This window comes from Tenrec ecaudatus, chromosome 13, assembly GCF_050624435.1.
Source record: "Tenrec ecaudatus isolate mTenEca1 chromosome 13, mTenEca1.hap1, whole genome shotgun sequence".
NCBI lineage: Eukaryota > Metazoa > Chordata > Mammalia > Afrosoricida > Tenrecidae > Tenrec > Tenrec ecaudatus.
Genome location: NC_134542.1, coordinates 55,610,567 through 55,622,607, shown reverse-complemented (window position 1 = coordinate 55,622,607; position 12,041 = coordinate 55,610,567). Strand labels below are relative to the sequence as shown.

General features: G+C 42.9%; 1 protein-coding gene across 1 annotated transcript in view; it reads left to right on the top strand.

Annotated features, from left to right (window-relative positions):
- Positions 1-968: 968 nt before the first annotated feature.
- The window catches only part of DNAJC10 (DnaJ heat shock protein family (Hsp40) member C10), a 37,047-nt gene continuing 25,974 nt past the window's right edge, over positions 969-12,041 (top strand). The window contains exons 1-8 of the mRNA XM_075528871.1: positions 969-1,187; positions 2,447-2,805; positions 4,459-4,624; positions 6,059-6,109; positions 8,792-8,874; positions 9,069-9,200; positions 9,775-9,868; positions 11,083-11,160. Coding sequence (XP_075384986.1) covers positions 2,602-2,805; positions 4,459-4,624; positions 6,059-6,109; positions 8,792-8,874; positions 9,069-9,200; positions 9,775-9,868; positions 11,083-11,160 — 808 coding nt within the window. The 5' untranslated portion in view covers positions 969-1,187; positions 2,447-2,601. The remainder of the gene's footprint in view (positions 1,188-2,446; positions 2,806-4,458; positions 4,625-6,058; positions 6,110-8,791; positions 8,875-9,068; positions 9,201-9,774; positions 9,869-11,082; positions 11,161-12,041) is intronic.

The window sequence follows — 12,041 nt, the reverse complement described above, 5'->3', positions numbered from 1 at the left end:
CTATGATTGGCTCGTCTCCTCCCCGCAACCCTTCTAAGGGGATGTCCAGTTGTCTACTGGTGGGCTTTGGTCTCCACTCTGCACTCCCCCTCATTCACAATGATATGGTTTTCTGTTCTGATGATGCCTGATACCTGATCCCTTCAACACCTTGTGATCACACAGGCTGGTGTGCTTCTTCAATATAGGCTTTGTTGCTTCTCAGCTAGATTGATTCTCAGTTCATTTTCAAGCCTCTAAGACCCCAGATGTTGTATCTTTTGATAGCCGGGCACCATCAGCGTCCTTCACATTTCTATGTACCTATTTTGTCCTCAGAGATCTGTTGGAAAGGTGAGCATCATGGAACGCCCTGACAGTACATAATCTTAAAGGAAGCCAGCTGCCATATCTTTCCCACTCCATGGGGACGGTTAGTTCGAACCAGTCTTTCTGGCTAGTAGTGGGGCATTTTAACCGATGCACCAACGGGGCTCCTTTGGTGCGACACTGCAAATATTTTATTTCACCAGTGGTTTCATTGCCTCTGCAGCCCGCTAGGCTGACACTGCGATCGATGTCACTTTAGTCAAACTTCGCGCAAAATGTCCCTTTTGACTCACCAATTAACCAGACAAACGCTCTACAACTCAACTTCCCTTCGGGGAGAACAGGGTCACTGGGAACTCGCAAGTGGCAATCGTCCCGGGTTTCCCTGTCACCATGGCAACGGGACCAGGAAGGGACGGACTTGGCCTTGCTCCACCCTGCGGCGCCGGCTGTGCTGGCGCGGGACGCGGGGCGCGGGGCGCGGCGGGTTCCAGGCCGGGCTCGAGCCGGAGCCGGAGCCGGAGCCGGATCTCGAACAGTCGACACGTCAACCTAACCCCGCGGCGCCCTCGCCGCCGCCGCGCCCGCCCGGCCGGGATGCCGCCCTCCCGCGCAGCGTCCCCCACGCCTTTCCCACAATGCCCCGCGCAGGCCCCGCCCCGGCCCCGCCGTGCGGACCGGCGTCTGTGGAGCCGACCGGACCTCGCCGCGGCCGCTCGCCTTCCCGTCCCGAGCGGAGCCGGCCGGCCGGCGGCCGGGAGTGCGCGCCTCCCGCTCCCGCTCCCGGGGCACGCGCCGTCGGCCTCGGCCGCGCAGGGCCCGCCTCCCGCGCTCGGGCACTGGCGAGTGGCAGCCGGAGACGGCCGCGCTGCTCGGAGGTGGGCAGGGGCCGGGCCGGGGCCCTTGGCCAGGGAGGGGCGACCCGGGCGCTGCACCTGAGCCTCCGGCCGCGCGGCTCCCGCGGGCTCGCGCGCCTTGTCCGCTGCTCGCTCGCTGCCCCAGGGTCACGCTGTCGCCCGGGGACCCCGGCGCGGGGCGCCATCGGCCGCGGGAGAAAGTTTGCCTCGCGCATCCCCGGCTCTTCCCCCGCCCCGCATCCCGCCGGGATGGGCGCCCGACGGGGCATCCGCGGTGCCCGGCCCTGCAGTCGCCACCCATCCCGCAGGTCTGCACGGGGTGCGCCCGGCCGCCACGCCCACCCGGCGGTGGCAGTCCCAGGCTCCAACACGTTATCCACTGGAAAGCCCTTCTCTCCCCCAACGCGGCTCGAGTGTCCACGGGCATTAGTCCTTGTCTCCGTAGCTTACAAAGACAGCATTCCTGGGATTGAAAGGAGGGTGGGACGAGCTGACGAGCTTTCCCAGGTAAGGCGGAAAGGGTAGGGTCGAAGTGCACTGGGAGAAGTGAGCAGCGGGATCCTAGGAAGTTCCATTTTTCAAAGCTCGCAGATCTTTAAAGCAGACAAGTTGAAAGGTGATGGGAAGATTCTGTGCCCAACAGTGAGCAGGCCATGCCACACTTCTTTGTCTCTGCTCTCCTGCGTCTATTAATACCTAACAAACGGTGCGCTGAGGTTGCGCTGTTAACGTGCAGCTCCATGATTTGTCCACCTTCACGTCGATGAGGTGATTGCAGGCTGCTGAAGTGCCGTCTGTAGAGGGTTACGGGAGAAGTCCAGGCCCTGTGGAGAATCAGCCTCTGCACTGTGAGTCCGAATGACCTTTCCTGCAAGTGCAGTCTGATGGACAAGAAGAGTGGCAGCCTGCGAAGGGTGAAGAAGACGTTAAAAAGGGAAAGTGCCACAAAAAGACTCCGCTTCAGCCGAGTAGAAAACAGGAAGGAAGCCGCTTTTGCCTACCCTTCTGGTGTGGATCTGTGGATGGGGCTTTTTGTTGTGAGAAGTTTTGGTTTTGTTTTAAATACTCCAGCCAGCCACGACCGTCACCACCCTTTCTGGGCTGTCTTGAGTGCTTTCAGTGATCTAGCTGCTTGGAAGCAGTGGAGCGTAGAGCCTGCTACACCCCCGATTTACCATGTAATGGAAAGTGCATTACCCACTGGGTCACTTGATAAACACATGGTGTCATTGCTACTTTGTATTTAAATGTATTTTGACTGTCTGGCTTTCTCTCTGTAGGTTAACCTTTTGGGGGACGGTTTGTGACGTTTGACTCACCCTTGGAGTAATGTGAACAGCGGGCCGCCAACTTGCATGCGGTATCAACGATATCAACGTGGAACCGGCAGTGTGTCTCAACGCTCACCTAAAGCGGAACTTTTAGAAGAAACAGAATGGGTGCCTGGTTCAATAAAAGTGACTGTGTCAGAGACTTGAAAAAGATCATTCTCTGTTTTTTAGTAGTGTATATGGCCATTCTAGTAGGCACGGATCAGGATTTTTATAGTTTGCTAGGCATTTCCAAAACAGCAAGCAGCAGAGAAATACGGCAAGCTTTCAAGAAATTGGCACTGAAGTTACATCCTGATAAAAATCCAGTGAGTAAAACTTTCTTTTTAAGATCTATCTGCTTCGTGTATTTTAGCAAGTTAGGATGCTTTGATCTTAAATTACTGTAAATTCCTGCTTCAGAAGTCTAAAATCATCATGCAGCTGCTATGCTAAGAAAATAGAAAAGGCAGTACGTTCTGCTTTAGAATGGCGTGAAGGGACATCAGTCCCCAAATGCAATTGTCTAGTAATTTATAAGCTCTTGCCAAAAACTCTACTAAAGATACTCCTCCAATAGAAACAATAGTATCTGTGGTTTGCTTAGTACTTAAAGTAGGTTCAGATCAGATGATAACAGAAAAATTATTTGGTTTAGAACTTGGAAAATAAATGTCTTGCTAAAAATAGCAGTAATGACTAATAATAGCATGCTTTGATTTTTAGTACTTTCTCCCCGACTAAAATTAGAAACTATTATTGGTTGCAACTTGAGTGTACCCAAAACTTAGTATACCAGTAATAGGTATTTAATATTGTAACTTCTGAAAGTGAATGTGGTGTCAGTTTTGTTATTTTTATTATTTGCTTCATTGATTTTTTCTTAGTAATATTTGGTACTCAGCATTCGCAAGGAGAAAGATATGGTTTTGTGTTACGGGCTTCTCATTTTCTAGTTAAGACTTTTTAAAATAAAGATCATTTACTTTTCTGAAGTTAAGCAGAAAACCCAATTGTTTCAAAACCTTGCTAGTTGGTAATCTTTTCCAAAAATCTGCATTGTTCTTTTTACGGTTTTTCTTTAAAATTTCAGCATATGATTTTTTTTTTTAAGTTTCCTTATGAAAGACCTGAGACCTTTCTTATCCAAGCTCCTTGCCACAGTCTGTGCCAACTCATGGGGTGTTCTAGGCTGTCGTCTCTATGGGAACCGACGGCTCCCCTTACGGTTTAGAGGGGTTCTTCCTCAGGCCTCCAGGACTCTTTCCCTTATTCAGAAATTGATTGAAAGCATTTCTATGAAACAGTTAAATACAGTAATAAATCACATTTCTGACCAGTTTTTCATTATTCCTGTGGAAATGGTTCTTAATTTATCTGATGAATTGAAATTGAATTGAAATATATGCCTTTATTTACATAATAAATATATACCTTAGATAGAAGGTCACATCTATTCCTTTAAAAATGCCTTTGAGGTTAACAAATGGTTAAAAGATTGAGTCTGAACATGCTTAGTAATCATTTTGTTCTCAGAAACATTTCATAAATGACTGATATTGTGTAATCATATCTTTCAACCGTCTAAAAACTCAGTTCTCATTTTCCTTTTTTTTAATTGATAGTTTCTTTGAAAATACTTTTTTATTTCCACCCATGCCCTCCTGCCCGCCATGCCCCTGCCACCACCGAGTTCATTCTAGCCCACAGCAACCTTAGGTGTTACCAAGTGGGACTGGGACTGGGACTGGGATTTTCTTGGGTATAATCGTTGTGGAAGCAGCTCATCAGACCTGTCTTCCTTGCGTTGGAACCACCAACCTGTAGGTTAATAGTTAAGCACAAGTCAATCCTCACACCTACACACCTTATCTGCTAGCTAACCTCCAGAAAACTCAGGATTGAATTAGATCTACATTTAGCTTTGGAAGGGACTTGGATTATGTATCTGAAGCCACTGTTGTTTCTCGTTTTTTTCATAGAATAATCCAAATGCACATGGTGAGTTTTTGAAAATTAATAGGGCGTATGAAGTTCTCAAAGATGAAGATCTGCGGAAGAAGTATGACAAGTACGGAGAAAAGGGGCTTGCAGACAATCAAGGAAGAAGCCAGTATGAAAGTTGGAGCTACTACCATTACGACTTTGGTAGGATGCGTTTGTATGTGAGTGAATTTAGAAAAGTCTCACCGTCTGGATTATGTTGCTTCACCGTTTAACCCACATAGTCCACATCACGTTGACCCTCTCTTTAGTATGCCGGGGAGTGGCGTACAAAAGGATGAAAAGTGGATATTTAGAGATAAAGCTATATTGGTCACTATCTGACTAAGTAATTTTAAAATGAAGATAGCTATTCAACGAAAAAAGCTTTTTAGAAGTTAAATATTAAAGCCTTTCGATGTCTTTTAGACAGTCATTGTTCCTAAGCTTTAACAGTGATCTCTCCAGCTTACCTTCTATGAAGCCTTTATTAGTCATAGCTGATGTGGGTGACAGGAGTAAGAAAGGCGGCAGAAGCAGAGGAAGGAAGTAGAAAAGCCAGGGAGAGTGACGGTAAACCTGGGTATCGAGGCAGGAAGGGAGCATGCCAGTATCTGATACTTTTGCTAATCATTAACGAGCTTCAAATGGAGTTAAGGACTGTAGTATGACACTTCACTAAATGAAAACACTGTAAATGTATACCTGGGGCTTTGTTTCTCAAGACTCGCTGTCTATTCATAGCATGAATTTCAAGTCAACGCTCTCACTTCAGTAGCCTATCAGTCGTTAGCAAACCACATCCCCAAGGCCTATCCAGCCTTTGTTGATAAACAAACGTATTGGGGCACAACCCCACTTCTTGCTTCCTGTATTGTCCCCAGCTGCTGGGGATCACAGGGGCGGAGTTGAGTAGTTGCGGCAGAGACCCTGGATTCTGCAAAGCTTCCAGTGTTTGTTCTGCGACCTGCCCGGTGGCTGACCCCTGGTGTGATAGCCATTCTTAATATGATCGGAGAATTTGATATGTTAATAAGAAGAAAACTTCCCCTTGGCATGATTTTGATCATTATATTTAGGACATGAGTTTGTTTCTTCCTCTGCATATGTTCTTGGTGGTGGAAAATATTTTAAAAGTGATACCACTTCTTACAAAGAGCGTGACCTGACTGTAGTCCAGTCAACAGTAAGGAGCCAGTGTCATGTTCCTGGCCTTCATATTGAACTGCAGCTACGTAGAAGAAGCTGGGTTGGAAGGTACACAAAAGTTTTCTATTTTTGCAACTTCCACTGGGTATATTAAGTGTTTCAAAGTAGTATATTTAAGGTATATATAATAAAAGTTTTTCTTCGCAGATGAAATGAGTTGAATGTTGAGACCATACCCAACCTCCTTCACCTGTAATAGTCCATTTTAGGAAGTTAATATGTTTAGATTGTTCTTCAATTTAGTCACAAACGCTTTTACTTACTTTAGCTTTTCTCTTGGCAGTTTGGTATATAATCTTCAAGTTTGAGATTTAGTACAGTAGTCTGATTTTGGCATAGTTAGGACTCCAGAGTGAGTTTTATGTTTTCATTTTATGCTTTTGCAATTAGGTATTTATGACGACGATCCTGAAATCATAACATTGGAGAGAAGAGAATTTGGTAAGTTTGGGGGGCAGGTGATTTCTAACAAGTTTGATATCTTTTCTAAAACTCTTGGGAACAAATGTGTTTGATACAAAAACATTTTATTTTTCCGATTTTAGAGAGATAATGTGTTAAAATGAAAAAGGGAACCCTCGCTGGTACAAGTGGTTAATGTGCTCCTCCGTAACAAAAGTTGGATGTTCGTGGCCACGTAGAGGGGCCTAGAAAGAAAGCTGACTTCTGCAAAGCCAGCTCTTGAGCAGCCCTGGGGGCAGTTTCACTCTGACACACCTGGGGTCTCCGTGAGTCGGACCCACCCTGACAGCAAGTGGTAAAGAGAATGACATACAGTGAGGCGGTGCACCGTCACCAAAGCATGGCTGTGACTGCAGGGACATGCAGACGTGTGTGTACTAAGTAAGAGGGCTAAAACATGAGCTAAACCTAACACATAGCCTCATCATTTCGGGGCTGGCTTAGATGCCAGATGAACTTGCTGCAAACTTAATTTAAAAACAGACAAACACTTTTTTTCCTTGTTGGCTAAGTAAAGTGGTTATTTTGGAGGCAGACTTAATGCGACCTATGCTTAGTGTGGGCACCCTGGTGGCATTGTTGCCTAAACGTTAGCCTGTTACTTGCAAGGGCAAGGATTTTCATTTACCAGCCACTCATCGAGAAAAAAGATGTATGCCCCCTGTAAAGACTTACAGCCTCGGAAACCTTATCTAAGGATGCTGAGTCAGAATTAGCTCTGGGACCCTGAATTTGGTTTTGCCTTAGCTTATGACTGGTATGAAAATCAACATGAAAACTCAAATTATAAAAATACTCTTTTTTGTTGCATTTTAGAAAATTACAAATATTGCATTAGATTCCTAGTTCTTCAGATATTTTACAGTTGTTGTTTTTTAAGAGCCACACACACTGTATCACCAATATCCTCATTTTTTTAAGAAGCTAAAGGAATTTAGAAAGTGATGATGGCAACACATGTACAAATATGCTTGATAGAACTGATGTATGGAGTATTATAACAGCCGTAAGAACCCCCAACTAAAGGATTTAAAAAAACAGGGTTAAAGCAGCGGCAGCAGCTAACGGGATCTGGCCGGCATGGCGAGTGGCTTCAGTTTGTACGTGTGTCAGTGTCACGCAGCCTACCTGGTATGGGTCTGTCTACTGCTGTCCTCTCTATTAGTTTTTGGCTCCACAGTTGTCTTTGTGTGTTACTTACAGATAATTATAAAAGCTATTTTAAGGTAATGTATGTTTTCTTTCAGAGAAGAGTTATCTTTTCTTCTATCTGGTCACTGACAATCTCAGATCGGGTTTTTCCATACAGAGATTAAAATTACTTAGAAATGGAGTTCTGGACCTTGAGTGGGCTGGTCATTTCCAGTTCAGCTTTATTTCCAGGGCTGTTTCTTAAATGTGCCTTGAGTGTCATGTTTGGTCCTATGGCCCCATGAAGTTCTTGGGAGGCATAAATTGTGAAGTGTTACTATTAGCCAGAAGGTGAATGGTTACAATCTATCCAGAGGCACCTTGATAAGCTGATGCCTTTTCCTATTTTGCCTACTTTTCCAGTTTGCGATGGGAGTGTCCATCCCATTACATGAGGCACCTTTCCCAGGAATGGAACCCTGGAATGTTCGTATTTAGGACAGAAAATAACGTTGTGCATCCGCATCCTTTTTATGAAACATGTTATCTTTCTCTACATTATAATGCATTATTTTATCAACACGTTAATGATTAAAAACAAGTTCAAGATAGTATTTCAACAATAGAAGATGTTATCCAGGCCAGTCTAAATAGGGACTCCACAGGCAAATTCAAGAAGTTAAAGAGGAGCTGAAATTGCCTGTGCTTATTCTTAGAAATTGGTGTGCAAATAGAAGAGAGTGTTTTGCTGCCTTATTATAATGTCGAAGTGGATCAGATCATTTACTTGTGTCAGGGGATCCTACAGATCATGGGGCACCAAACGTTCTGGGCCTACTGCTCCCTTTTCAGAAAGGGGGGCAAAATAGCACCCACCTAGCAATGAAGACCTCGGGTGCTCTTTATCTCGTAATCCAGGAGGGAGCCTGTCTGCTTGTGCAGCGCCCTTGAAACTTTCCAGACCCCCCAGGAAGGAAGCGATAGATTCGCGTGGATAACGCGTTGTTGACTAAACGTTCTCTGTCTGGCAAATCTGTTTCAGCAAATCTGTATTGATGGTTTTAATTGTTAAAAACCTTGATTTCATGCTTTTTCAAACAAAACAATTTCCCAGGGTAATCTCTTATTTAGCAGCAAGGATTCCATATTATTCCTTGCATCTTCCGTTATACTTTATCATGTGAGTCTACTATTTGATTCACTTGGATTTTAAAGCAATTGCCCCAACTACTGGGCGGAACCACATTCCCCGCCACTAGCCTCTGCCCTTCTCTCCAGCTTCATGGGCACGTGGGCTGTACTGGTCAAGTGTAGGCTTCAGAGAGGTTTTATAAAACCAAGGACACTGTTTGAGAACTGAAATATTTTCTTCTTTGTCAGAACAAAATGTTTACATACAAAATATAATGGTGTCATTAATGATTTATAACATACTGCATTTTTTAAAAAAGTCAGTTCCACCGAAAAGAAAGCTTTTTTAAGGTAAAATACTCATGAACATTTAGTAAATAACTAATTCTGTACTTTTAGATGCCGCTGTTAATTCTGGAGAACTGTGGTTTGTCAACTTTTACTCCCCGGGATGTTCACACTGCCATGATCTAGCTCCCACGGTACCTACGCTTTTACATCTTGCTTACCACTTCAGTGTCTTTAGTTCTAGTTGATCTGTTACTTTAGGTTTGTTTTCGGCTGTTGTTGCTGTCGTTGTTTTTGTCTTTTAAATATTTGATTAAAACCCCCCTCGTAAAGAATGCGTGGGGAAGAATGCACTCTCAGGAGAACGTGTGCTGCTGCTTTCTCGTAGTGGAGAGACTTTGCCAAAGAAGTGGACGGGCTGCTCCGGATTGGAGCTGTTAACTGTGGAGACGATAGGATGCTGTGCCAACTGAAGGGAGTCAAGAGTTACCCCAGCCTCCTCATTTTCAGATCTGGAATGGTAAGGACTAATGCTGGATTTTTTTTAATTGTGGAATTTAATGACAAATGAAATTCTAGAGAAGGTATGATTTGTCGACTTCTGAGGTGTTTTTATTTTTAAGTTGTGTTTTAGGACCTTCAGCGAGTCTTTGTAGTTACAGTAAACCTTCTTGGACCGAATTAGGAATACTTTTACGTGCTGTTACTTTGACTTTGCTATCTTTCTGAATTCAATATTTTCAAATTCCAGCTTCTGTCTTAAAAAGCATCATTTACCAATATGTGTACTTCATGGTTTATAGCTATTAAATCATGGAATATAAATATCCAGTCTCCTTTTTATTTGTTAAATCAGTTTTCAATGGTGAAACTAAATGGAAGTGATTGGGAAGAGTATTATTAAACTGTCTTCCATGGATTCTGTACAGTTAGATTCTGCAGAGTGTTTATTTGAAGCTATGCTGTACTGTGGAATGATGGACAGGTCTTCCTGTATCATTCAACATAATGTCAGAGCAAAAGTATTTGACATTTTTAATGAGCTTTAAAAAGAAAAAGTAAAGGATGTTTCTTTTTGTGTTAAACAAAAACAGACTGCAGTGAAATATCATGGTGACAGATCCAAGGAAGATTTAGTGAGGTTTGCCATGCAGCATGTCAGAAGCACTGTGACCGAGTTATCGGCAGGTAATGTTATTTTCCTAACTTGCTTGATTTCACAGATACTTTGAAATGAGTATTTTCACATTTTCCGGTGGTGATATTTTGTTCTAGTGGTGGCGTTTCTGGGCCCTATAAAGGGGAAATGTGTCATTGGCCCCAACCCCTATTAAATAGTGGGCATCTAACAAATGAATTCTTCAGAGGCTGAAACCATCGAGATGTGGCACATGGGGATGAGGTAGTTTGGATTAGGTGGAAAAATCAACTCTGAAAGCTAAATGTTTTATTATGCAAATGCTTCATTGCCTTCATAAGTATATAGACAGTAAATTCATGCCTATCCAGTATAATTTTGAAGTTTAAGAACTCTTCTAATCCTAGGTTTTTAATTTATCAATCGAAAACAGTTACATATATAAATATTCAGAAGTATCCATGAAATGACCTCCACAGTATTCGTGGCTGATGGGATATTTGTTTTATCCATTGAATACCAGTTTTATCTCAGTTAAATACCGTGCATTTATGTACATAGTACATAATGGTACTGGTAACTGTTTTGAATGTAATGGTAACTGTTTTCTGTCCCATAAAGAGTTACAGTCCCGGAAACCCACAAGAGCAATTCTACCCTATTCTGTAGGGTCGCTGTGAGTCAGCACTGACTGCTTGGCAGTGCTTTTTGTTTTGTGCTTTGGAATTTTAATGAGGGAGACCATTTGTAAACTTTTACATTGCAGTGTAGTGACAGCTGTGACAGAGGTGAGCTTTGCCCCTCAAGGAGAGCATAAAACATAAATCAACCCAGTTAGAGAAAGGGTTCGGAAATACATTTTTTAAAGTTCCTATCTAGTCTGTCTTGATACGAAATGGTAAGTCTTAAGTGATCTCTGTAAGTTTGGGGCCCTGGAAGTCCTTCTCCATCAACCTAATAAGAGGATGGGCACTTTGTAGTGTGGCATCTGGAGAGAGATGTGGCTGCTGAACGAGTAAACACAGTCCACATCCCAGGGACCGTACCGTCTGAATTCCTTTTGAGAAGTAATGATTTTGGAGTCTCCAGTTAAAAAGAAGGGGGAATTCCCTGAGAAGGAATTTGATGTGCCCAAGAGAACTTTCAGTGAGTTAAATTGTCCTACTCAAATGGATAGCAAGAGTGAGATTAGAAGCAAAAAACTTTTAAAGAATGTTTCCGTTATCAAGTAACAGGTGATAAATTTGCTTTATTTTCTTTTAAGGAAACTTTGTTAATTCCATCCAAACTGCTTTTGCTGCTGGTATTAGCTGGCTGATCACTTTTTGTTCCAGCGGAAGAGGTAATTTTATTTGCTGTTTTATTATGATGATAGACTTATCATTTAAGTTTTAAGTGACAGTATGACAGGGCTACCGCTATGGATTTTACACTACTTGAAACTATGAATTGTATCCAAGATTATAATTTTTGCCTAGTGGATATTTACCTTTTTGGTTATTTTACATGTAAGTGGGCATACAATTAATTTTAATATATCATGATAAATTGTTCCTTCCAGTAGTTTGGAAAAATTTAGCAGATGACAGATTATACAGGCCCTTTATTTATCATTCATTTCAGAATTAAGTATATTTCCCCATACTTTTGAATATTAAAAATTGATACATACTTGTCGCATATCATTATATAGTTGAAGAAGACAACTCCCCATTTCTATGGACCTTCCCTTTACTGAATTAAGTTGAAAATTCATTTCCCTTTGTACAAAAATCACAACTGTAAATTCTTTCAAATAATGAGAATGGTTAAGGAAAAGGTATCATTATTAAAAACTATCTTAATTCATTAGTGTATTATTATATGTTTAGTCTTAACCTAAGTCTTTTCTGCCTGCTTCGCTTCTCAGACTCTTTGGGCCATTTGAGAAGGTATTGCCTGCAGCAGAAACTCGGCCTAACCCAGCCTGCCCCTGAAAAGCTGTCTCATTTTGGCCTAACACTTAGATTTTTATCCATGTACACATGAAAACTTTAAAACTCTGTTTTACTTATCACTGCAGATAATTATTTTCGCTATCTCTGTGTGTTCTGTGTGAGGAACTCTCCTGGTGCTGTTAGGTAATCATTGGACTACTAACCTTAAGGTCACCGGTTGAAACCCACCAGCCGCTCTTTGGAAGAAAGATGAGGTTGTCTGCTCCCATGAAAATGTGTAGGCCTA